Here is a 26747-nt window from a genome sequence, read left to right as displayed (position 1 = left end):
TCCAAACACCTTCCAATTTGAGTGCCAGCATTTTCCGAAACAATTTCTACGAATGCTTTCCACATGGAAACAAACCACCTAATGTTAACATCATGGTGACGAAACTAATGATACACAACAGAATGGTATTAAAAAATATATAAGCTAAAAACAACAAACAGCATGAATTAAAATAGTGATGACTCATTGGAGCTCATATTTTGTTACTGCTGTTCTGTTTTCAGCATATGAGAAATGCTACGCAAGTGAGCATTTCCATATTCATTGCTAGTATTCTTCATTGTCCAAAGACCAGCCACAGTTATTCAAATAGTATCACTCAACCACCCCTCCCCCCACATACACGTTAATATTATCCAAAAATGAAAAGACTTTAAATTATTTATTTTATTGAGAGTGATGAAATCCTTATTGTTTTGGGAGCTAGCATTTCTGCTTTTAAATCACAACCCCGATAAAAAAAACTCACACATATTGATCCAACAGTTTTCCATTCACACAGCTTGAAAGGGGAGGTTTTTGTTTTTTTGGGATACAAAATATTTACTTCTTCATTTACAATGTAAAACACAACGAAACAATTTTCAATTCATTTTCAAGTTCATGTTAACTCTGACAGGTCCAAAAAAAAAAAAAAAAAAAAAAAACAATACAACTGAACCACACCAGAATCTGAGGTGATAAATGATAACATTTTCCACAAGAGAACCAACGCAATGTTTCAAGACAGAGTAAACATCGAGGAGGCTTTTTTTTTTCTAATTGTCATCACCTGCTAGGCTACATCTAGCTGGGTTCAAAGAAGCCATACAATCACGAAAAAAAAAAGTGTCTGTACATAACTATATGCACATAATTATACATGACATCCTCCAAAACAAGAGGAGACCCTGCAAACATCAAGTTGTGCTCAATTCACGGCATGTGGCCAGTAACGTCTATTTACTAAACTTCAGATGGAAGGAGGCCTTTTACAGTGGGGGAGACGCTCTCAGTTTATTTGTATAAACACATTTTAAAATGATATTTACCAATATGGTAGTACTAGAATACTTTGTATATTTGTCAATTGAAACTGGGGTTTAAAACAAAATCATGACGATTATGGAGAAGTGCAGCTAAACATCAAGAAACGTGGCAGACTTGGCGGAACAAAAAAGTTGTGTTACTCCTCGAAGCATAAATAAGGATGCACATACAAGTCAAACGCAAATCACTGTTGCATCTGTGTCGAGTAGCGCATTACAACGTGTGATAAATCCTCAAACGTTCAAGTGCTCTTCAAGGGCGTCATTTTCATGTGCAAGTATTGTGCAAAGCACAGTCTAACTGTGCGTACCAGAATATGTCTGCCTCCAACTGGATCAAATCCACCAAAATTGCATTACACCACCTGCGCCACAACTTAGACCTGCTTTTAAGCTAGTCAAAGAATGTTTGGTCACCAAACTGCTCGATACCTCAAGGCATGCAATAAAATACGTCAGAATGCCTTTGAGGTGCAACGCGATTCGCAAACACGATAAACTTGATCCGGCACAAAAATAAAGATGCAACAGTTTTCACGCTGAGCACACATGCATCTGTCTATAAAATTAGGGCCCAAAATTTTTGTTGTCTTGTCATGAGTAAAGGGAGGCCTCTCTCTGAGGGAGACTTTCTATTTGTCGTATGTCGATGACACAACTGGCGGCTAATTAGGTCAGGGCATCTACTAAGGGACAGCCATTTTTTGAGAAAATAGCAAATACGAATTGCCATTAGTGGTATTTCCATGTTTTCTCTCTTTAATGAAATACTTTTTACAGTGCTTAACATCCAGTTGACTGCTTGTTCGTGAAAAAAATTCAATCACATCACATGATGATAAAACGGGAAACTGAACTTTGACACCTTAATGAAGCTCCGTTTTGTTTTGATATAAATGAATGCAGCACCAGAACATTTTGAAAAGCCACACGCGCCTCCTTGGACTTACTACGTTGCTTCAAGAAACATCCCCTGATCATCACGACTTTGTCTTAGTTTGACTCTGCACACATCCAACCAAGGAGGAAGGACACTGTAAGACCTGCCTCAGCAAGGTTGAGCAGTCATAACACCCAAAAATACGGCCTGACCTGATGTGCTTCCAGATGAGTCTCAGACCACGCTGGCGTGGGTTGAGGGGTGGGTCGGGGCGCAGAGAGGGAGACAGAGCAGGAGCGACAGCAGGGTTTCTCCTCAATAATCAGACAGACAGGAAGTGGACCAGCAGGAGGCAGGAAGATCCTCCCACCGCCCCCCATCTGGGTTGCAGGGGGTCGTAAGGGGTCGCAGGCGGCGTTGCTCAGGGTGTCGCTGGGGGGCGAGGGGAAGGGCAGGAGCCCTGGCTGTCAAAGCTAGCGGCTCTTGCTTTCCACTGTGACACACACACACACACACACACACACACACACACACACACACACACACACACACACACACACACGAAGAGTGAGTCTCATGCCATTTTAGAAATAACAATGAAATTGACTTGTATAAAAATGTAACATGTCTGGCTTTTGTGATATGAAAAAATGAAACCAAACAAATCATAACAAAACTCCCCCCCACGCACACACACTATTAATGTAATTTATAAGCTGAACATAAAATGTGTTCAATCACTTAAACACAGTATTTGGGTTAAACCATGTATGATAAAATCATTTCAAAATTCAAGTGAAATTGAACTGAAAGTACTGTACAATATTATTAAGGGTGTGACACTAGTTTTTTGAGTTGGATTCGGATCATTTGTTACAAAATACTGTACATCGTGTAGATTGGCTGGTGCTCGAGCCACATGTCCAGGGCTGGACTGGCCATCTGGCATATAGGACAGATGTCCGGTGGGCCGGCACGTTACGGAGCTGATGCAGTGCTATTTAATTATCATTTTCCTCTAATTTTTCCCCAAGAGACAGGACCACAATTTAGAGGCGGCAGCCCATTGATCCAGTTACATTATAGACAACAAACCAGAGGTGATCAGAAGTCTCGTCACATTAGATTTTATTTCATTTATTTAGCGCGTTTGATACTTTGTTCACACATTTTGGTCAGTGAAAGTGATCCAAGAGAATGTTGGGGTTTTTTTTGCCCCTCACTCACCTCCTTCTCAGATTTTTTGGACTCCAGTAGAGGGTGCCAGTGTGCGATGGGCTTGCGAGGGTAGGCCAACATTTCGTTCCAGTGGTCCCTTCCCAGTCCCTCTGCATTGCATCCCACCCGCATTACGCCGATGACCTCATTGTGACCGACCCTGCGGGGTGCAGGCGTGTGCAATGTGAGTTAGCTCGAAACATCAACTCATTCGTGGTTCCGATGATTGTCATCACTCACTGGATCGGCGATGTCACATCATCAAAAGAGAAACATCAGAAATGAGAAGTACTGTTCTGAGACATGGCTGAACCGACGTAAAAATGAAAATTAGCCCACAAAAGTAATATTAAAATGCAATCAGTTATGCCTTCCTTCATTCTTTTTTTCTTCCATGAAGTCTTCTGGCTGCACCACCACCACCCCCAAAGTCTCTCCCCAAGGGAAAATGCGCCCCCACGAATCAAACCGTGGAGAGAGAGGCAATGTCTTTATCACCTTCCACAGAATTGACTCTTACAAACATCCCCCGTTCCCTGCACACAAAACACCATGATCAATCATGTCGAAGGGGTAATGTCACATTAAAATTCCATTCTAAATGATGCACTGTTATGCAAATGCAAAATAGGGTAAACAGGTAAATCTTTCCATAAAAAATATATTCGACAAGCATTTTTACGGTGTCACTTTAGGACTGCTAAGATTAGTCAACTAGTCCTGATTCCATCAATGATCAAAATCATCAATAACATTTAATTTAATCATCAATGTAGTCCTTCATTTTTTTTCATCGTATTTTTTTTCTCAAAATTGAATTCTCAACCTTCCACGTCGTAGTTGCCTTTCTATTTTTCATGCACATGTGCAGTAGCAGTAATCTGAGTCAGCGGTCAACCGGTAAAAGGTTCATGGCTATCTGCCGGCAACGGAATGTGATGCAGAACTTGCTGGACACAACTTGCCTCTCATGGCAGCAGTATGATGCACAGGCATCTATAAAGGAGACATGTTGTGGCTGATTCCATTTCGAATGGAGAGGGACAGTCATCGATCTGACATCAGTCAGATATTTGGCTTGTCAGCTGCTAATCTTAGTTTGCATCAACGTTCATGAGCAACTCACTACTAGCCGTAAATATTATCTTAAAAAGCCTTCCTCATTCTGTGTGTGGTCTCTTAAATCTGAAAAAAAAAATCATTGAATTCAAAATTGTCACGTGCACAGCCGACTTTTCTTACGTACAAGTCATAATCCATGACAGAGATGTGAAGGCTGACGTGGTCCATGCTGTCGGGTGGGATGTCAAAGATGATGGCCTCGTTGTAGGTGGGATTGAGAGTGTTCTTTTTGATGCTGGTCTTCTTCTTCTTCAGACGTCGCCCGTCACATATTAGTGACACTTTGACGTAAGGATCTGGATTGGAGAAGGATGACAAAAGGGAAAGAAGTCATGATGGGACACGAACATTTATGAAGTCCTGAGAGGATCTGTTCTAGTTTGTCCTACTTTATGTTGACTTTAAAATAATACGTTTTCAAGCTTATGATGTCAAATTAGACTTGCATGCTAAAAGAACAGAAAACTTACTTATAAAAAAAAAAAACTTTTAGAGTTGGATTTTGTGCTTGATATATGATGTAAATATGAACGGATGAATGCATTTTGAAATTCTGCTTTCCACTCACCTCAACTCAACTCAACTGTATTTATAGAGCACTTTCAAACAGCCATCGCTGCATACAACATGCAAAATATTGAGAGCTCACTGAAATTGAAATAGTTTGCATTAAAGCACCCCATATGCTGGATTCTCATTTTCTTGACGGGTAATCTAATGAATATGTCATGCATCCATCCATCCAATTTCTGATCCGCTTTATCCTCACAAGGGTTGTGGGCGTCCTGGAGCTTATCCCAGCTGTCTTCGGGCAGTAGACGGGGGACACCCTGAACCGGTTGCCAGTCAATTGCACGGCACACAGAGATGAACAACACACAAACACTCACACCTTGGGACAATTTTGAGTGTTCAATCAGCCTGCCATGTATGTTTTTGGAATGTGGGAGGAAACCAGAGTACCCGGAGAAAACCCACGCAGGCACGGTGGGAACATGCAAACTCCACACAGGAAGGCCAGAGCCGGGATCGAACCCACGACCTCTGCGCTGTGAGGTCGACGCGCTAACACTGGATCACCGGGCCGCAATATGTCATGCACTGTATGCATAATGTTCTTTCATAGTATAACAAAATGCTTTTGTGGATCTTCAGACCTCCCCTTAATAAAAGCCTTTCTCCTAATAAACACTTAGTTGTCTTTCCAATCGAGTAAAAACAAAATTCACACCACTATATGAGGAAATGCAGTCATTTATACAGAGTATGTATATAATGCATGAAACGCCAATTAAAATCATGGTAAAAGCATAAAACTCTTGGGAGGAACTTTGTGGCTCACGTTGAATGCCATTAAACATCACAAGGAAAATATGTCACAAGAAATCCCCAATATGGCTGAACTGTGGCATTTAAAGCAAAACAAAGGTCACATTTCACACTATCAGTCCTGCAAGGGGAAAACGGGATGGCAGGCGCTTATACAAAAAAAAAACGTAACAATAGCTTGATATTACACACCTTGCCTGTGAATAATTGCCAGAATAAACAGAGAGATGGCTTGCCAGGCACTTTCGTGTTTATGATCTGAGACAACAGTAAACACACACACACACACACACACACACACACACACACACACACACACATGCCTGAGTATCCAGTGATGTCCATGGCCTTGAGGTTCCTGCACTTGATGACAGTCAGTGTGAGTCTTCCAGCAGTGGGCAGGTAACAGAGTGAAAACATGATCTCCCCAAGGTCGACACTCTCCTGAGGATGGACACACACACACGCACACGCACACGCACACGCGCGCACACACACACACACACACACACACACACGCACACACACACGCACACGCACACGCACACACACACGCACACACACACTATTAAACAAATGTTTTTTAACTTTCGAAGAGTTGTACACAGCAGCTGTGAGATACCAGGGAATGAGGGAATGCATCCTGTCTGCTTCCCATCCCAACACAGACTACCTCCAAGTTTTGATACGGCCTCTTACTTACTGTCAGTTTTAATTTGGCTCAACACGTCTTACTAAAACCAAATACGGGTCGTTACAATGGAAATAGCTATCCCGTTAACATATATATTTTGCCTTGTCACTTAATTTTCTCCATAGTTCATGAAGGGCATTTAGTCAAACTTTATGAACATTATCGCAATGTTTTGTAATTGATCCTAGATTTACAAAAACAATTAAAAATATAAATATGCTTGCCAGGTGAGTCGTTGACGATGTAACTTTGTTAAGAAACACCATCTACGCTCACTGTTTGTCCGCACGGGTCTTACCCAAAAGTGCTTTTTGTCAACATTTTTAACATGACACAAGTCACGCAGGGACGTAGCCTGAGTTTTCTTTGAGCGGTGCATGCTCGTAACCCTGTCCGTAACCGAGAAGTCATTGTTTACCAGCCCAACCATTGGCAGGTTTCATGAAACAAGATATCCCGAAACTTGCTTGACGCACTCATCATACAAGCAGGATCAAGTAAAAAGAAACGATACGCTGAGTTCAATTTTATTATACATTGTAATTTTCTTTTCTATTGATTTGCTTTTGTGTACTATCTTATCGTCTACTTTTACCTAATGCACTGATTTGCGGGCATAGTGTACTATCTTATCGTCTACTTTTACCTAATGCACCTAATGCCAATCACAGTGAACAATTGACATCACTTTGCACATTGCGATTGATGGTCCATTCATTCAAATCATCTCGAGCTATCACATTGACACGAGAATCATTTAAGGCTTCACCATTCTAAACCTTAAATTTTATTTAGGTTTGTTCCAGATTTTAATGTGAATGTGTTATGCAATAGCGGTATACGTGAGCATTTTATTTCACGTAACCATGTCTGTGGATCAAATGATAAACAATGACTTCCCAGCCATGTTGTTTGCTTGCTATGATGTGAAAGTAATGATTTTCATTGACATTGACCGAATCAAATGTTCTTTACTCAAAACAGATTCTTTCAGAGTTTGCATTCAGATTAATTACAAATTTGTTCTTGAAATTTATCGGAAAGAAAATAAAACGGTGAGATGCTCTTTCTCCAGAAAGGTGTGAGCGTGCCAAAAAGCAGGTGCACGTCATCCGTACGCTCGCAGGTGAACGTCCGACATGCATGTCTTCCTGTGACGTGGTGAGGAATTTATTTTGAAAGGTGTGAAATTCGAGCTGTGATGTGAGAGCGCAGCCGTCAAGTGGTGGAAAAGCATAAAGTGACACTGATGGACTGCGGAGGAAGTTACACAGCTTAATGTGTCATACACTTTTGACAACCGGGAGATTTTCAGTGTTTTACCCAAACAAGCTATAACACAGCTGGAGGTGTTTCTTTTGCCATGTTGATGGAGTGTTAATGCGATATGAAAGGGATTAACACTGTCAAGTCAACAGTGGGGCGGCAAGTTAGTTTGAATGACAGAATCTCAATTTTGAGGTTCACAGTTTGAATCTCAGCTCAGGCTCTCCAATGTGTATTGAAGACTGACCTGGACTAACTTGAACATGGATATGAATATGAGTATGAATAGTTTTAGATGTGTCCCCTGACTGGCTCCCGAGCGGTCTCGGGTATACCCCGTAGCGAAAGTTTTTTTCGGATAGGCTCTAGATCACCCGTGACGCTAGTAAGGACAAGCGCTATGGAAAAGGGATGGATCAAAGTGCTGCACTGTATGAGCTCGAGAAGTATGGAGATCGACTTTATGTAGGTTTGGGTTTTTGCAGTCATCTTATGTGTGTGGTCTTGCTTCGTTGAGACCAAATGTGGACCCGCACTGGCAGAAACGCTCACCCCGCATACGGTCTGAGAATTAGACACACTCTCGACAGGAATGTACAATAGAAACTTAAAACATGAAATCACATGAAGAGATCTCAAACTATGTGTTAAAAGACGGCACTGCATTCTTACACTTGTTGCGTAGTCGATATCTCTCCATAGATTTGTTTCCCGGGATAGATCCGACGTCTCAAAGAGGTTGTCCATCACCACCTCGCCAATCATGTCGTGTCGTGAAAACCTGTCAAAGTCGAAAACGCTCATGTGGAGCTTCCGAGTCGCCAGCTCGTCATAAGGCACGGGGAAGTGGAAGCTTTCACTGAAGGTGGGGTTGAGGGTCTTCCGGTGGACACGCGTCTGGAACTTCTTGCGGTCAGGCAGCAGGTAGATCTTGACGTAAGGGTCGGAGGTGCCGCACAAATCTTTGGCGGGAAGGTCGACCGCCCTGATGACGTTGACAAGCAGGGCCTCATTGTCATAGTCATACTTGAGAGAGAAGTTAATCCTGCCACAGTTTTTGCTGCTGCCGTTCTTGGAGGAGTCCCCGGAGTCACACGTTTTCTGCTGGTAGAGCTCTGGCTGAATACGGCCAATGCTTGTGGATTTTTCCTCTTTGTCCAACATGTAGTCGTTCCCCAGGTCTAGACTGCCGACCTGCATCTGCCGGGGAAGGTGCCTTTTGAAGGAATTGTGCCTGCAGAAGGACAAGCATCAGATGAAGTCATGAGAACAAGGAATGGAAATGTTCGATAACAAAACAAAATGTTTTTTCAATTTCCAAAACTTGTGCCACTTTATCAAAATGATATCCTTACTGAGGGTTTATTATTGCTTAGTAACACTATACCAGGGGTCGGCAACCCAAAATGTTGAAAGAGCCACATTGTACCAAAAAAACAAATATGTCTGGAGCCGCAAAAAATTAAAAGCCTTGTAATGAAGGAAACACATGCTGTATGTATCTATATGAGCTACATTAGCCTACAATCAAAATGACTAAGTTGGCTACAAATAAAATACAAAATGAGCCTTCATCATTAAATGTTTTTTTCCCCTGCACTGCATCCTGTAGAGCAGGGGTGCCCAACCTTTTTTGACCGAAGGGGTTCAATTGATGTCCCAGCCACCCAGCTGTGCTTGTATCTCAAGTTTGCGCTTGCAAGTCAAAGCAAAAGAAAATCGGTCGATTTGACGGCTATTTGTCTCAAAGCATTGACAAGTTTGATCATTGTAACGCTGCATGCCCGTGTTACATAAGGAACACACAGGCCATGTGGCCCACATGAGAAGGTGTAAATTGAGGATTTGAGTGACGTCATAGTTTTGTTACCGTATATGCTGCAAAGCATCTGACAAGAGTTCATCTATCATACTGTAATGTATTATTTGATGCCTTACCCCACTTGTGACCTAACTGTCAGTAGCTAAAATAAAAACATTCAAATTCATGGAAAAATAAGGGTTCAAGTTTTGATAAATTCATTAATTGATTTGTTGTGTCCTCCAAAGAGTTTTCTTCACCTTCGGGCAAAAGTATACGGTTAATTAATGTTTAAACGGAACCACATCACATTGATAAAGTCAAAGTTGAACAGATGCGGCTCACAGCTAATCAGTGATGACAAAGTGACGCTAATAGCATGCTTCTTGTAGTGCCGCATGCACGAATCATTGCGGATTGCCTGATGAGTCGTTGGATTGAAGCCCCGCGGGAGTGCACTCCTGCTTTAATTCAAGGACAAAAGGATTTAAAGGATGACGAGCTGGCGGTCGCTCAACATGCTGGAAACATGCATCGCAGCATTTTGCCCCCTCAGTGGAAGGCTCCCGATGAAGTCGTCACATGTAATTAACTTCAGTGTAATGACTTGCAAGAAGATGCAAATGCCTTCGAGGCCGCTGACTTGTTACATAACATGTTACAGACAACTCCAATAATGTCTTGAAATCATTTTAGCTTATTATCTGAGAATGACTTTAAATAACATGCAGCATCAAATGTGAAATTATTCTGCTCACCTACAAAGTGATACACCAGGGCGCCACAATTCAGGGCAAATGTAGGATCTCGCCCTCTCTCTGTCTTTCATTATTTTAGATTTATTTTTGAAAATGATGTGCACCTGCCAGTGCCTCTTTACATTTCAAACCACTCACTACATAAAGATGTAAGCAAAAACAAAACAAAGCAAAACTAATGAACGTCTTAAGTGCGCCCACTTGGAAAGGAAAAATGTCAAATAATGACAAAGAAAAGCAGGCGCCGACAACTTTCAGAAAAGAAAGAAAAAGCTGCATTTACAGAGACAATATCAACATCACATAGTAAAATGTGGTCTTGTTGCGAGAGGGGATTTATTTTTTTAATGCTTCATTTTAGTTTTTATTAATTTTTAGTGAAAGTGTAACTTTAAAGCCGACTGCAGGAACGTTGATCCAGAGTTTTTTGTCCTTGTTAGAGTACACGTGTACCTGGTTGGACACGTAACCCATGTGACCACATCACAATAAATACATGATGATTTGCTGACAGGCCCACGTGATCGAAATTTACGTTCCACACACGGACATTACTCCCACAAATAACATAAACAAAAGAGAAGTAACATGAATAGCAGGACACACTCATCATGGAGACTTTGGACACACCTAGCGGCCCCGGGTCTCTCCCAGGGTCACCCTTGTTCGAGCAGGGCTTTGCAATTGATCAGCTGAGCAGCGTCCCTTATTTCAAACCACGTGTCAGGATAGACGACACACAGGTAACACACTTGGGCTGTCATTGTTTCCCATGACCCCAAGACGGATGGGCTTGTTGAATTTAAACAAGCCATGCAGGGTTTTAATATTTTGATTCTACTGGTCCTTCACAACATTGCTTGAGATGAAACCATACAATAAGTATGGCACGCAACATGTGTATTATCAATGCGTCCGCACTCAAACACGCACACACACGTGTCATGACTAACCGTGTGGAGGAAGCCGGCTCAGTTGTTTGCCTCTGCATGCGCTGTGTGCGGCGCAGGAAGTGCTCCCTCATGGAGAGTTGAACATCAGTGGGGATGTCAGGAGATGTATGGCTTATCTTCACCGCTGCCTCCAGGAAGCCCATCGGGCCCATGGGGTCCTTCACTTTCTCTGTTGCCATGGTGACCGCTGGCTGCTGCTGCTGCTGCTGTTGTTGGGGACCTGGGGGCGACGGCAATGGCACCGGGTGAGGCAGCTGCAGCGGGTGGTGCTCCGGGCTGGGGGACGGAGCGAGAAAGCTGGCTTTGCTCCGCCGAGGCGGACCGCACCACTTCCAGGAGCCAAAGGCGAGGAGGCCCAGCAGAACTAAGCCACAGAGCACAAACACACCGAGCAGGAGGCCAAAAGTAGCGTCTGGTGGCGAGCCGTGGGGTACAGGAACACAATATGTGCAAGCAGATGGCAATGATGAGGGTGAGAAGACAAAGAGAGACACTATATTAGGTCAATATTTTTGGACATACCTCATTGTCTCCATATAACTCTGCAATTCACATCCACAGACTTCAGTCAGAAAATATGAAAATAGATGTTTTTGCCCTCAAGGAAACTTATTTGTTCACTTTGCTAATTGAAAATAATATCACAGTGCCTAAAAGCTCAGTTAACAACCATAATGGCTCACCTGTTTTCTGCAAGCTGAGCCCTGAGGCACTGTGATGTCATTTTCAGTCGACAGCAAGTGGCAGCACAAGGCTAAATGATAGCCCGCTGAGATGGATAGAAACAAGTGGGTTTTGCTGCTTAATTCATATGCGGCAAACGCAATCGTTTTCACAGTGCCGTGTTTAAACTCGTGGGGGCAGACACTTTTTTTTTCTGTACCATTTAACCTGACTATCATTGTAAAGAAAAAAAAATACTTGACTTCTCCATTAAAGGGAATGCGAGGACCCGCTTTGACTGAGGGCAAATTGATTTTAGAAATTGCTTTGCACCACAGTTTATTTTGATTTTTCAATAAATTTAGCTTTTCTATGAGACTGCTGCATATGTTTTTATTTTTTTTTGTTAACTTAATTTCATTATGTAAAAAAAAAACAGAGATGAAAATGAAAATGCTGAACCTGAATGAAAATAAGCAGAGAGAAGGAAAAGATATGATCCATACCAAGCATTTTAAAAAGGAAGTCAACCCAAAAACATTTCTTTACAATAATATGTTCTGTGTGGCTCCACTAGTCTCAACACACCATTCTGATTAATACTGTATTGTGTTCGTGGAATATGAGTTAAGCAGCAAAATTTACCTGTTTTTGGCATCTCAGGGGGTGGCCATTTTGCCACTTGCTGTCAACTGAAAATGACATCACAGCTGCTCAAGGCTCAGGTAACCACCAATCGCTGCTCACCTGTTTTCTGTAGCTAAGCCGTGATTGGTCGTTACCCGAGCACTGAGCAACTGTGATGTCATTTTCAGCCGACAGCAAGTTTCAAAATGGCCGCCCGTTGAGATGGACGAAATTGGGTGGATTTGACTGCGTAACTCATTCCACAAATGCAATATTAATCTGAATGCCAAGCATGAATGTATGATGAAAAGGACTGCCTCCATGACACAGCCTCTATTTTTATCGGGTTTTTTTTTCATTGTTAGAGTAAATCTTTTTAATTTTTGGAAGGTATGATGTCATTTTCTGTCATGTTTGAAAATTTTACTGTACACAGTGAATTGAATCAAATTCGTAATATCTGTTCAAAAAAATGACAATTAGATATATTCCTAAAAGTGTGCAGCACTAGCACATATGAAACCATTCTCACTCACATCAACATCTGCAGTCTGACAATTTATAGTTTTCAATAAACACAACATGCATAATTTGGGAATGCGGGAGGCAGCAGGAGTACCCATAAAAAAAATAAAAAAAACATGCGACAAATAAATAATAATAATACACAGAACCAACATAGCCAGGTTACAATATATATGATAATATGCTGTGTATTCATACTTATCACACGTCACACACCAGACAACACATCTAAAGGTGGTGATATACAATGCAGTACGATACTGTATCTCTGTGACGTTTTTATTGAATGGCACGCTGCCATTGAAAGAAAAACAATGGTCGGGGCAGCGCCAATCGGCGCGGAGAAAAAAAAATGATCATAGGCTGACAAATTACAGGTTAAATATATAATCTGTTAAAACGGTAATGCTAGATGTGTCACGTCGCGTACAAGGCAGGGAAAAGAACTGCTTCGTACGCAACAGTGCGAACGAGAATAAGTGGATCCCGAAGTAGCAGACACTGACGAGGCTATTGTCTCAAAATAATATTTATTACAAACGAAAAAACTCTGTCTAATGGAAAACAGAAAACGCTGGTCAAAAACGAGAACCAGGATGTAATGAAACGCGAAAAACAAAACGCTTGCGAAAAAACGGCAAGGAAAAGGATAAGACAATTTACTAGGTTACGTATATTTTCAGAATAATCCCCAATGGGATGACGAACGTGTAGCAAACAACAATAGAATACGGTTTACGAGCATGGGCAATAACAGTGGCACGGCAAGCAATACTCCGGCAATGAGTCGACAGCCGGAGCGCCTAGATATAGCAGGTGTAATCACAGACAAATGGGCAGTAGGTGTGCAGGCGGCAGAATGAATGCCTGCCACCTGCTGTCAAATACGGAACATGACAAGATGGGTCCTGGGAGCAGAGATGAGGGGTCAAAATGGCCAACAGATGAAGGAACCTGGGCATACCGGTTGAGTTTGAATGCATTTGGAGTCAAACACAAAAGACTTGGACACGGGCCAAGGACGCTGACAAGCAAGATGCGCGAAGCCTGAGGGAGAACAGGCAAAGCACGCTGTTTGTTGATTCCGTATAATCACATTTCTGCATCTGATACCTGGAACGTTCCCCAGTCGCCCAAGCCTGAATTCAATTCCCCACATTTTGCAGCAGTGTTCTTTTCCACACACTGTGTTGACTCTAATTTATCTACCATAGCTGAGTGCTGCTCTCAGAAGACTCTAGTCTCCATGTAATAGTGCACCGATAGCAGGAAGCCGCTTTAGGGCACATTGAATTAGCTTTTTTTTTTTTTTTTTCTCAAAATGTTTACTGAGCTAAATCTTCCCCCGCGGAAGACAAATAGAAGCTGCTGGAACCTGCAGGCAAAGATGAGTTCATCTCAGATCGTTTTTCGGTTTTATTAATAGAGAAAAGCAGATTGCTTGCTTTTGGCTTACATCTACATAATGTACATTTGTTCAGCTATTTAATCACACAAGTGACGAAACAAGAGTGGATAACCCACATCCTTTGAGCAGATGGAAGAGTCTCGGTGTCAAAAGCATGAAGTGACTATCGCAGTCTAATAGATCTTTATGAAAAAAAAAAAAAAACTGTGGCACCTACGTGAACTGAAACAGATTGCTCTCGCTCCTCAGACAGCTTTCTAGTTCCAAACTTAATTGAATGTTCCTCTTCAGATGAGCCCCTCCTTGCACAAAGATTTCTGCTCTTGGTAAACTCAGATCTCAGCTGTCCGCAACAGCTCCAAGGCGTCATGTGAAATTTCACAGACGCTCCACTGATACTGACGCTGAGCCTGCATTGTGAATTATACATGAGAATAAAATACAGTCAGCATGCTTGGCGTGGGTATCATGATATGGTCTGTATATGGCTGCTAAACGTTCAAAAGTTTGTCACACTTACTTGGCAATACCAGGGATAGTGAAAAAAATGAATGTTCAGAAAACAATTGAGAGAAGTGAGTTGAAAGAATGTCTTTTTTTTTTTTTTTTTTTGGCATGACTGGCATAGTACTCAATTTCCAGTCAAAAGCAGGTATTGATGGTGGTTGAAAGTTTACCCCAACATAAATCCGCACTTAACTGTTCATCAATTGGAACACTGAGATCTGACTCCCGTTTCAGTGTAGACTGAAGAAAATCTGATTTTGTACACCCGTCCATCAACAGGCATCTGGAAATACATTTGACTTTGTTCATCTCATAAAGAAATTCTTCTATCTTACTCATGGTAGGCAGGGTCAATTCAGGACCGAAGCTTGTCCTCAGGAGTGATCGTATCGAGTGATTGTATCGGGAGATAAATAAAGGTCTAGTTGGGAAGTTATATTTCTTTTTCAAGTGTTCAAATGACATGATTAAGCCCTCGTCAAAGCCGTTCTCTCGGCGCTGGAGCCCGTTCTTGTGTTGCATATCCAAAATCCTATTGTCAAGAGTCATGGGTGGGAGGTTTGTTTTTTTTCTAATCATGTTTTAGGTGACAATCCGTCTTTCGATCCAAGACGTTTGTGAATCTCCTACCAAATATTAATTCGATGCCTCAGCATCAATCTGGCAGATTGTTTACACATCTTGCATTTAATTATAAATGGAAACCAGATTGATCATTTCCTGTTCGGGATGTAATCCCATTTGTGTCCAAGCAGGTGCGTCACTGTCCTCAAAGAGAGACGATATGAGCCTCATTTGTGCTGCTAGGGAGTAGTTTAAGAAATCTCTCTAACTAATAGACCCAAATTAGTTGTACCAAGGTTATCTGGGTTGCTTTACAGTTCCATATGAATTGCCCAAGGCAACTTTTGTTGAAATAAAGATTGTGGTCATGGAAAGGGTGTGGTTTGAAAGAAGTACATCTTCATTTTGATCCAATTAAACACATCATGTTTGAAATCACAAACTTGTGGGCTAGCATGCATACGATTTTACATTGTTCTCGATGATTTCTGCTGATTTTCATATGTGAAACTTTCTAAAGGCACAAAAGAAGAATGTCCTTTTTTTTTTCATCGAGGGCTTGAAAACAATATATTGTTGAGACAGTACGTGTTGATCTTGTGATTGATGCTAAAAGGCTGTTATTTCCATATTTCAAAGAATTGTTCAGCTGTAAACTTTTCTTGATGGTCTGTGTGCTCTATCTGGTTCAGCGCGAAAAGGTTAATGAGCGAACGATCGCGCCACCACACCTCCGCGCGCTCGTCAATCAGCCGTGAAAGCGAAAGGAGCCTTTCCCATAATGACGACAGAAATAGAAGCATACGAGCTGAAAAGCAGCTCATCACTTCAGCGCTGCGAAGAAAGAACAGAGAGCTAAACATCCCCGCAGTAGTAAGACATGGACAGGCATGACCAAAAGCCGAATAGGAAGTGATGATAATAAAGCCGTTGGTCTTCCTCTTCAGACACACGGCTAATGAAGCGAAGCGTATTATTCCCGCCGGACACGAGCTCCCCAGACAGCGTGGGAATGGAGCGACCTCCAGCATTTTTAGCTGCACTATTAATGATTACACCCGCGCTTCCGCAGGAGTGGACTACCGCCGGGCCGCAGTCGATCACCAGGCTCTTTCTGGGGTACCTTCAATGCTGAAAAACACTTCCCACAATCAATACTGCCGAAGCGAAATCAATCAGGCCATTAAAGCTCCTTCAGGTGGCTGCTGGCTCTGCAGCAAAGGGCAGACAAGTGTGCTGCGATGTTAAAACGGTGTTTTAGCCCGGATGACTCGCACAAAGGCTGTAGACCACCAACACCCCATTACAATGACACATTGCACATTGAAGGTGACTTGTCATCTTTTTTTTTTCTTTTTAGATTGACGTGTGTTTACGAGGGTGCAAGTTGTTTGCTAGGAAATGAAGGAAGACGGCAAATTGATACCCGAGGGTTTTGTGCTCGAATCAAACTGCGTTTCGATGGCAACCAGGTCATCTGGAAGAAACCTGCTCATCGACTTCGGCAAATGTACAAACAACAAATACATGCAAAAAATATATATACTGGGTACACGTTTATGTTAACAATCTTGTTGAAACATTCAAGATTTTTCATTGTGTTTGCCAGAAATCTTGTGACGTGAACATGTTATAGGCATGCCAGGCCAGCAGTTGAGTCAAAAAGGATAATGGCCAAGGATAGTTTCTGTCCCCATCTTGAAATTTCCAATAATCCACGCACAATATACAGAAACATGCAATTGTTGTGTAAATTAGTTTCTCCAAAACAGTATGTGTGCTACAAGTATATTCTAAATATTACTTAAAATACCAAATAACTCTTGAGCATCCCTTAAAATGGCAAATGTTGTTTGGTTCTCTCTCCTGATGACCATCTTACATATTAAATTGAATAAATAAAATAAATTCACAAAGTGTACTATTGATATTTGAGCTGGACCAATCAAATTATAATTTATCTGTTTTACAAGACAAAAAAATGAAGATAATATGAAATAGATGGACGTTTTGAAACCCACATTTCCCTCCTATTCGGGAATGACCCATTTGGAAATGATATTTCCGAAACACTTGACACATGCATTGTCGGTCCTCTTGCAGCATTGTCTTTTGAACACCCTGTACTAGCGTTGTCAAATCTGACATACAGCACACACACAAACGTATTGTGGCTTGTGGTGGAGTAAATGTAGCTGCATGTTGATGGAGAAGCATTATAATCACAAAGACAACAAACGCACTGTTGCTTTGGTTATGACATACTCACACATGCCCATCTTGAACATGATGACTGTTTTCAATGATTACATCCAGAAGCCGTGTCTGGCAAATGCAATATGTGTAGCCGCAACATGGCTGGGAATTTGGCAGCAATGCAACCCAACATTTAAAAAAATTGCTACAGGGTTTTTTTTTTTTTGCGTGTAATGGTACGTCTGTAAAATATATATTTGTGCTCGCAAATGCCAATCACGAGAGTTCAAAGAGTACAAGCATTTCTGCGCCCTGCCCCCCACACATTTACAGTACAGCAAGTGAGGGGGCAGAAATAAAGTTGAAAAATAAAGTTCCAGAAATAAAGGGCAAATCGACAATACCGTATGTTAAAATGTCGATCATTGGCCTTTGTATGAGGAATTTGCACTCCCATTTGGAGTCGCCCTCTGGACTGGTCTGAGAATTACTCTCACTCTTCCCCTCAGTCACTATGGTTCAGGCAAACGGAGGACCTTTTCAAATCGTTTGCATTTGACTGTTGCTGTGTACATACACCATCAAAACTGTTAAAAGCATTCATACCACCATACAAATACTGAAAGTACTAAGAGGTGTATTATTACAACAATAAAACTCAACTAAGGGGACTGACATCTAATGAAGGAACAGGAAGGTTTTTGCAAAATGACATAATAACCTTAGGGCATTTTATTAATAACACACACACACACACACACACACACACACACACACACACACACACACACACACACACACACACACACACACACGGTTTTAACTTTTTGTACGTTCAAAAGTGTCAAATGTCCGGACGAAGTCCGAACAGAATGAGGATTCCATCAAATAAGAGGTTTTGGTCACCAAAATATTTATTAACAAAAACGCAAGACCAACAAAGTACAACAAAGGATGCGGGTAACAAAGAACCAGGAAAAGGGGAGAACGAACAAAAAAATGCTTGCAAAAGGCAAGGAACGATAAAAATGAAAATTGCTTGGCAACTTAAAGGACAAGAAAATCCGAATACATGCCGAACAAAAACCAAGAATACGTAACAAGGAAAATTCTTACCAGAGCAAAAACACTATGAACTAACGAGGCAAGGCTATGAGGCAAAAAATGTCAAGAACGTCTAGAATATTCGCCACCTGGAGACAGAGTCATAAGAATCCGACAGTCTGTTGTTAGCGTGGCCTGGTTTATAAAGCAGGCAGATTTAAAACACGTGCGACTCGTGAAGAAACGCCCACTCACAGATGAAGACTGAAACAAAAAGCAAACAAGACAGGATCATGACAAAAAAGGGTTTACTTGGCTGTAAATGGTCCGACGAGAACAACTCTGCTCACAAATTCAAGCGTGCCATAGTTGAGCGCGACAAATGTCATCCGTGAAGGAGCACATGATTGACATCTGTTATGTATCTGCGATGTATCACTGCGATGAGATGAATTAAGTCATTCAACAAACACAGCGTTCTTTCTTGAAGAGCCGTAGTCCAGCTCTGACAAAACAGATCGAGGGCTACCAGACAAGCTTGCAGACACTTCTGACCTTTTCCCAAACCATGTCCATGTAATCCCATCTCCTAATACTTTAAATGTATCAATTGTGTGTTTTCATTCTGAGTTGATTAAAAGACACTTCTGCGCTTGTTGCAGGGGGAGGATTGACATACCAAGACACTGAAAATGCCCAACGCGGCAGAATGCATCATGGAATGGGATTTGTAGATCAACGTTAATTTGTAAAAACGGTTTCGCCTACACGCACGGGAAACTTGTCTTTCCTGTCTGCTTTCTCTGAGGGCGGGAATAATTCCCACTAAGCTTGATGTGGGCATCTCAGCCATTTTTGGAGAGTTTATTCCGTGGTGTCTTTTTCTCCAAATCCCATAATCCCCCCCCCCCCCCCACACACACACACACACACACACGCATCATCAAATCCTAAAGCTCCAGCATTTGAGAGGAGGTGTTAAGCGCCAGTGGGTAAATCGCATGTGTGAAACCAGAAGGGAAATGCGATGAGGTAAACATTACTCATGTGGGAGTTCTAAAATTTTGTGCTTTGTCCTACTTTGAATATTTTGAATGCTACTTTTCACTGTAGCAATTTAATGATTCAATTCGTGTACCCCCCCCAAAAAAAACGGTGTACCCTGTGTCAGATATCATTTTTGAGACTTGTATGAATCTGAAATGAATCTGTATAAATGTATTTTTTTTTATAAATGCAAAATGTCACATTGATTCCTTCTGTGATATTGTTTTAGCACATGCGCACACATACACTCGCGTGCATACTAACACACAGAAATTAGAAAAGTAAATAAATAAATAAATAAAAAATCTGAAGTGGCTCTTGTAATTATTATTTTTTTTTTTGTACAAGCATTTTCTCCTACAGGTCAAAGGTAACTCCACATCTGCTTCCGAGCGGATTTATCATTGGCCAATTGAGCCAACTGGGAAATGGAACAATTAACCTGCTTGTTGACCGCAAGCTGCAGTCTCTATTGTAAGGCTTGCAGCCTGCCTACGCTTGCACGGAACAAATAGTGAAATAATCTTCTAATATCTTAATGGGACACATAACAAGCTTGTCCCCTGTGCTCAAACATTGGGACAATTTTAATCACTGACATTGTTGTTACTGCATTGGGCTTACTGTCAGCATGCAGAACACTTCTCTTCACTTCCAGTTGTAAATTGTCTCAACGGCTGGAATTGTCACCCCTACTAAGCGGATTCTTAGGCCATTTTATGGGACCATGCCAGAATTACATTACTTGTGTGAAAATGTTTTCTTAATTTGAACAGTTTTCTTATTCTTACTTTTTGCGGCTTTTCGCCACAACCTGTTATGTAAAAAGAAACATTTTCAAGATATGATTTGAGAAACACTTTACAGAGGAATTGAATGAACAAATAAATCAATACCGATTAAAGTGTGACTTTGAAACGGTACTCGTATGTGAGTGCACAATTCATGCTCCCATCCCCCCCCCCCCCCCCCATCATGTCACATTAATTTACCGTACTAACGTCTCAACAGAGACGTCTTGGAAGTCGCTGTAGAAATGCAATAAAAACACAATCGCTCTCTTGAGGGAACAATGTATTGTCTTGACCTGGTGTAATCTAAAGTGAAGCGATTTGAACTCTACCAGATTTAATGACAACTTTGGTGAATGATGACCCGTCTGTGAGGGGGAAATTCTGATTTGTTGTTCAGCGGTTGACAAGACTTCAATGCATATTTTAAAGTGGGGGTGGGGGAATAAAAGTATTACTCAACAGTTTTAATCTGTAATACATATCATAGGCTATAGAAATAGATGTTGCTGAAAAGTCTTCATTCTTGTGAAAAGAAATACAGTATAGTGTTGTTCGACAGCGTAGGAAACATCATTATATAACATTAATAATCGAAAAACTGCATTGAAACTAGCATAGGGCCCACAGCAGGACAATGACTGTGATCATACCGTTTGCAGAGGACATGCTGGCGCTTTTATAGAATGAGTCATTGCAGTTTGTTCAAGCTTTATGATATGAATGATTAACAATATTACGATCCATTTCCAAACAGCTCAGACCAATAGTGTCAGAGCAGCACAGCATGATGCCATCCAATAATAATAAAGATGGACTTTATTGATGTGGCCTGCGCTTGCCGCATGGATACTTTCATTTGCAGCCACATCACAACCAAAAACAACATGTATGCATCAACAACCAAAAAAAAAAAGGGAAAAATGACTCCCACTCATTTTCAGTCATCCTAATTTTCTTTCCCAAGGATTTAAAATAGATTTTCTACATCCATTACAAACGCGAGTTAAATCTGCCTGCTAGCCGATGTTCCGCAAGCTTCAAGTGTCGCATCATTGTGGCAAATTAATAAGACTGCTAGTACGCCTGTCAAGTGGATTGCAGGCATAGGAGTGATGCTGATTGAGGGAGGAGGAGGCACTTTATCTACTTAACAATTTACTTTAGCTAAAAGAACTGGTTTGGGGGGGATTTTTATTCAAAGAATATTTGAATACAGGACGGTACGGTGATGTAGCCGTTAGTAAATCTGCCTCAAATTTCTCAGTTTTGGGGGTTGGAAACTCAACTGCGGGTAGAACGGTTGTTCCGAAAGTGCTGCATAATTCCTTTGCGTCACGGGCGCGAGCCCGCTCTGTACCTTTTGACAGAGAGATTGAGAAAGGGGAATAAATTCCTTGACTGATGTTTTTAGCCTTCTTCTCTACTGTAATTGCAGATGTGAAGTGTCAGTGGAAAAGAAGATGCTATGTGAGGTAAATGGCTTCAAAGGGAGACAGAACACCCTACATTTCACCAGGTTGATTGATGGAAAAAAACACATGGTGGAAACTCAAAATTGAGGGACTGGCAGGTTAAGTGGCTTTCGTGGACGAAAAAGCTGACATTAGCTTGCAAGCAAGCCATTATCTATCCATCCATTTATGTAGCACTTATCCTTACTAGGGTCACTGGTGTGCTGGAGGCTATCCCAGCTGACGTTGTGCAAGAAACGGGATACACCCTGAAGACAACCCAACCAAATATTTTAGACAGACCTTTGAGAAAATGCTTTCATCACGCCCGATGATGGAAATTTGGTTTTATGTCCTTATGGGATGGCGACGATGTCACGAGGCATTGTTGGAATCTTCCCCGTTCTAATTATTTATGACACAAAGCCAATTATCCACCTCACGAAGAAATTCCACTGGACTCGTTTTGATTTTCAGTGGAAAAAAACTCGAACCCATTTTGGGGAAAATCAGATTTTGTCATCATGTAGCTAAGAAACAAACATAAACAGGAAGGTTAAAAGTGCAATGATGCATATTTGTTATAATTATCCTTCAAGCAGACGTGTCTTCTCCATTGATTCCACTTCAGGAACACAACACAATCTTGTTGTGAACCAAAAAAAAAGCCACCACATCAGATTTCTCCAAGCCTTGACTCGACCTTCGGCCCTTGAGGCTACCAACGATGGCGGGAAACAACAAGTCAGCATGAAGAAATGATGCATCCATCACTTTGACCCTGTTACATCATGCGTCGGCTGACATTTGGGACGTGCGCATTCAGACACCCACAGCCTTAGCATATAGTTGTAAAAGAAAGATGGCCAACAGGGTTTCAGTGATTATTGCTGGAATTATAAACCTGCCACTAGCCGGGCCTGATTACACTCCGTCCTCATCTTGATCCCACACATATCGATCACTTATTGATGCCACATCATTGCCACAAATTTCTACAAGCTAGAAATGGTAACTGAATGCCGTATGCTCAGGGCTCAGGTAATAAACAATCACGGCTCATGTGAAGTTCACAAGCGGAGTCGTGATTGGTCGTTAACTGAGCCCTGGGTACTTGAGATGCCATTTTCAGTCAACAGCAAGTGGCAAAATGGGTTTTTAAAAGTGTTAATTCTACATGAAAAATATGGAAGTTATCAAATTCATTCAAGACAAAACATGAACTTTTTACTCCTGAAAATTGCTAAATTAGTAAAGTAACATTTTAAATGCATCGTGGCATGTCATATCAATCACTGGATATCCCTGAAAATAGCGGCAGATGTGCAGGCGCAGTCGAAGGATGAATAACGCGATGCAATGTTACAAATGGCACATAATGAACTGGCACACGAAGCAATGCTCATTTATCACTGCACTTACTGCTTTTCAATTTGGGTCTATAATTTATGGCTCAAGAGTTTTTTGTTTTTTTTTACACAATTACTGTAATTAGGACTTAAGTACTATGTCAGTGTACGTTGGTGAAATATGGTGCATTATGAATATTATTATCATTATTATGTAAATCAGTTACACAGTGACAAGGATTGCAGCATGTTAACAGCATTAACATCATTGACAACATAATTGTCAATGATAAGGCTATATGGTGCGCTTAAAATCCTTTAGTTTTTGCAAAAAATCAACGGTGCGCCTTATAATCGGGAGCACATCATGTATTAATTCTGGTTGTGCTGCATCTGAGGAAAAATAACCAATCAGAGACAGAACGCTTGATTAATGATGTGCCAATCATTTAACGTGCACACTTGAGCACACTCCTATCGCAAAGCATGCACAGTGGGCAACACCCCCCGCAGCCTGGTGCTAATCTGTCAGTGTGGGCAATTTAATATCTATATCCATAAAATATTTAAAAATGCAGAGATTAACAAATAGCAGTAGAGCAAAGAAAAAAAAAATCAAAAGAAAGAATTGGACAGATACTGAGACAAAATGAAGTATAATGACAGCAACAGAAACGGATTAATATGAAAAATGAACCACAGAGGTTTGGTGTACAGCTGCCATATCTTCCGTTGCTTTCACTCAAGCACCTGAACAAACTTCCTGAACGGACTTTTCTCTGTCTTGCATGGAAACTTCAACACAGAAAAGTCTTGACTTTTCAGCCCGACTGTTTTTGGAATACAGTACCGGATTTATAATTTTCTGTAAACCGGACAAAAACACCAAAATGGAATAGCCTCAGGATGTTTTGATCTCTTTATAGATGAAGTGTGCAGGTTGCAGTCAGAAGCAGCGCCCGAGCCTTCGTGAATAAAAGCTTTGAAGTGTCAGATGAAGTACTTTCTCTCTCCGGCAATTTCGGATGTGTTGATGTGTCTCGACCACAGTGGAGCCCCCTATTACACTGGGTTTATTTCATCTATTAAACATTAGCTTCCTGTAACAAGAGAGATCATTGTCAGTATCGCACCTCCCCTCGTTTACAAGGCCAATATTGTTTCCGCTCATGCGCTATTGATTGGGGCAAAAGGGCTCTGACAAATCACTCCAATTTCGTTTCGTATTGACACCCACACTGCGCCTGAAGGAGGTTGGGAGGGGAAGCAGGGGCCAGGCTCAGCATTATCGCACCAATCTGGAAATCATGTTTTCCCATGTTTATCACAGAGCCGGGCGCCGTTGTCAGAGTGTGGGCACATTTTCGAGTGCAGCCTCGGCGAGTGACATTTAAACAAAAAGTCATAAAAGGTGTCACACGAGAGGCGACACAAATCTCTGTATCCACACACAAAGAAAGCACGCGACCCCCCGCGGCCATCCTCCTTGCACGCCATCACGTCAACACTTGGGCACACGTGCGCGGTCACATGTTCTTTCCCAACCTGGAATTGTACACACTCGCACACGCAAAGCACAAACACGTACGCAGCAAGCAATGAAGGGCCACTTGGGCCATATATGAAAGGATGGATTTGTTTACAGTTAGTCCAGTTAAGTTCTCTGTGAGGACTGGGAGGCTAAATATTAGCCATCCTAATGTGGCAACAACAAAGAAGAAGATAGCGACCGAAAGGACACCAATGGAATACATCTTTCTTCTTGACATGTGGCCCTGTATTACAACCAAAAAACAAGCTTTTTTGGTTGTTGTTTTCTTCCTACTCCGACTTCTTCCACCCTTTAGCAATATGTCCACTACTCTTGGTACCCCGACAGAAATTGGAGGTCACAGTCTTACAGTATGGTTTGTTTAGAAACTGAAACCAAAATTGCCCATTGGACATTGGACAGAGAATCATCACTTCGGTGCTACAATGGAATGTAAAGGCAAAATGGGAAGAAAATGAAAAAAAAAATTGTGATGGAGAAGGTTTGGCCTTTGTGGTGGGAGTTACATAAGACTCATTACATTATTGCTGAACAAAAAAACACATCGAATGTTGCCACAGGGTCAGCAAAAGGGTTTCGGCGTTTTGGCTAAGATAGCAGTCAGTGGAAAATAACATACATGTGAATACATCTTAAACGTTAAGGGGAAAAATGCACAAGTACTTCACAACCAAAATGGTGGACCAGTTTGTAACACTTTGGCATCAAATTGTACATTTACGACAGCACAACTATCTCCAGCAGTCACATAACTTTCAGATGCCATCATCTAAAGCAGAGGGACAATCATTTGCTGTGTAGGTCAATGGTGACATCGCCAACTAGTGGCGTGGCATGCATATTTCAGTGTTGCTTTATAGATCAGCTTTCTAAAATCCCATCAAAAAACAAGCATTTTCCCAAGGTCATTGATTTTGCCACATTCAAAATGTTCAAGGTCACTTTGGAGTACTAGAAGCAAGTTGGCAAAAGGTAGTGAGATTTTTTTTTTTAAATGTTTTGTTCTCCTTCACAATTTTTGACAAAAGTAAAACAAAGCCTAAATGAACCAAACTGAACTTCTTGGAGGCTGCTTTTGCTTGTAGAGGACGAGGGAAAAGAAAAGGGCCCGAATAAGCACAATGAGGGACATTAACAGGTTGCTTGGTTTCTTTTTCTTTTTTGCCTTCTGTCATCACAGCTTGGCTCATTATCGAACAACAAGCGTCTCAAAGGTGCCAACTTCTGTCACAATTACACTTTCCCCTCCAACTCTGGCTGATCCCCTCCCTATTAGCCCCACGGCTCTGGCCTTTCATCAACGTGTCAGGACAAGGAGCGCTGAGGAAGAGCACGAGGAAGAGAAGGGGTGAAAAGTGACAGAAAAGACACTCAAAGGAATCAAAAAGCTGACTTGACCGATTTTTGCGCTATGCAGCAGGACAGGTATCTTCACCTCAGCATTTAAGATGAGTTTAATCACTGATAAAAAAAAAAAGCTGGAGGATGACAAAGAGATGGTTTTACAAGGAGCGCAGGCAAGTGAGATAGGACGCCTCATCAAATATTAACACGGCGGTCCAGCAATGAATTTGTCACGTGCAAAACAAGGAAGCAAGTTGCTTTCCATGCAAAAGTAAAATGCTTCGGCAACTACAATGTCGAACCCACAAGATGAGACAACACAACTCCTGCTACCTGTTTCAGAGCATCGCAGCAGTAAACCCACAATCACTCATCAACAAAGAAGACGAAAGAAAGGAACCCAATGCTCCATGCCGTACTCACCCGTGAAAGTCACTTTTCCTTTCTGAATAACCACACCCGCTTACTTCTCCCTCTGCTTCTCCTTACCTCCCCCCAACCAATAACACCACCACTCTGCTAGCTCTATCTTTTGTCGATGCGCTCCCTCTCCTGAGCGCACATACTGCGAGCCTTGCATGCACCACCCGGGATGCTCCTTTTGGTTTCTATGGCAGCGGGATGCTG

At 41.7% G+C, this 26747-nt stretch overlaps 1 protein-coding gene across 1 annotated transcript; it reads right to left on the bottom strand.

The window, feature by feature from the left end:
* Positions 1 to 581: 581 nt before the first annotated feature.
* syt6a (synaptotagmin VIa) lies at positions 582 to 26747 on the bottom strand. Its single transcript, XM_019867190.1, has 7 exons — positions 26544 to 26747; positions 11050 to 11461; positions 8210 to 8771; positions 5901 to 6021; positions 4373 to 4544; positions 3136 to 3286; positions 582 to 2401 (listed from the first exon to the last, which is right to left on the bottom strand). Exons 2-7 carry the CDS (start codon positions 11226 to 11228, stop codon positions 2330 to 2332), a joined length of 1257 nt encoding a protein of 418 aa, XP_019722749.1. The 5' UTR covers positions 11229 to 11461; positions 26544 to 26747; the 3' UTR covers positions 582 to 2329.

The sequence above is a fragment of the Hippocampus comes genome, unplaced genomic scaffold, assembly GCF_001891065.2.
Source record: "Hippocampus comes isolate QL1 unplaced genomic scaffold, H_comes_QL1_v1.1 scaffold486, whole genome shotgun sequence".
Taxonomy (NCBI): domain Eukaryota; kingdom Metazoa; phylum Chordata; class Actinopteri; order Syngnathiformes; family Syngnathidae; genus Hippocampus; species Hippocampus comes.
The sequence above is the reverse complement of the archived record's forward strand: the minus strand, read 5'-3'. Positions and strand labels throughout refer to the sequence as shown.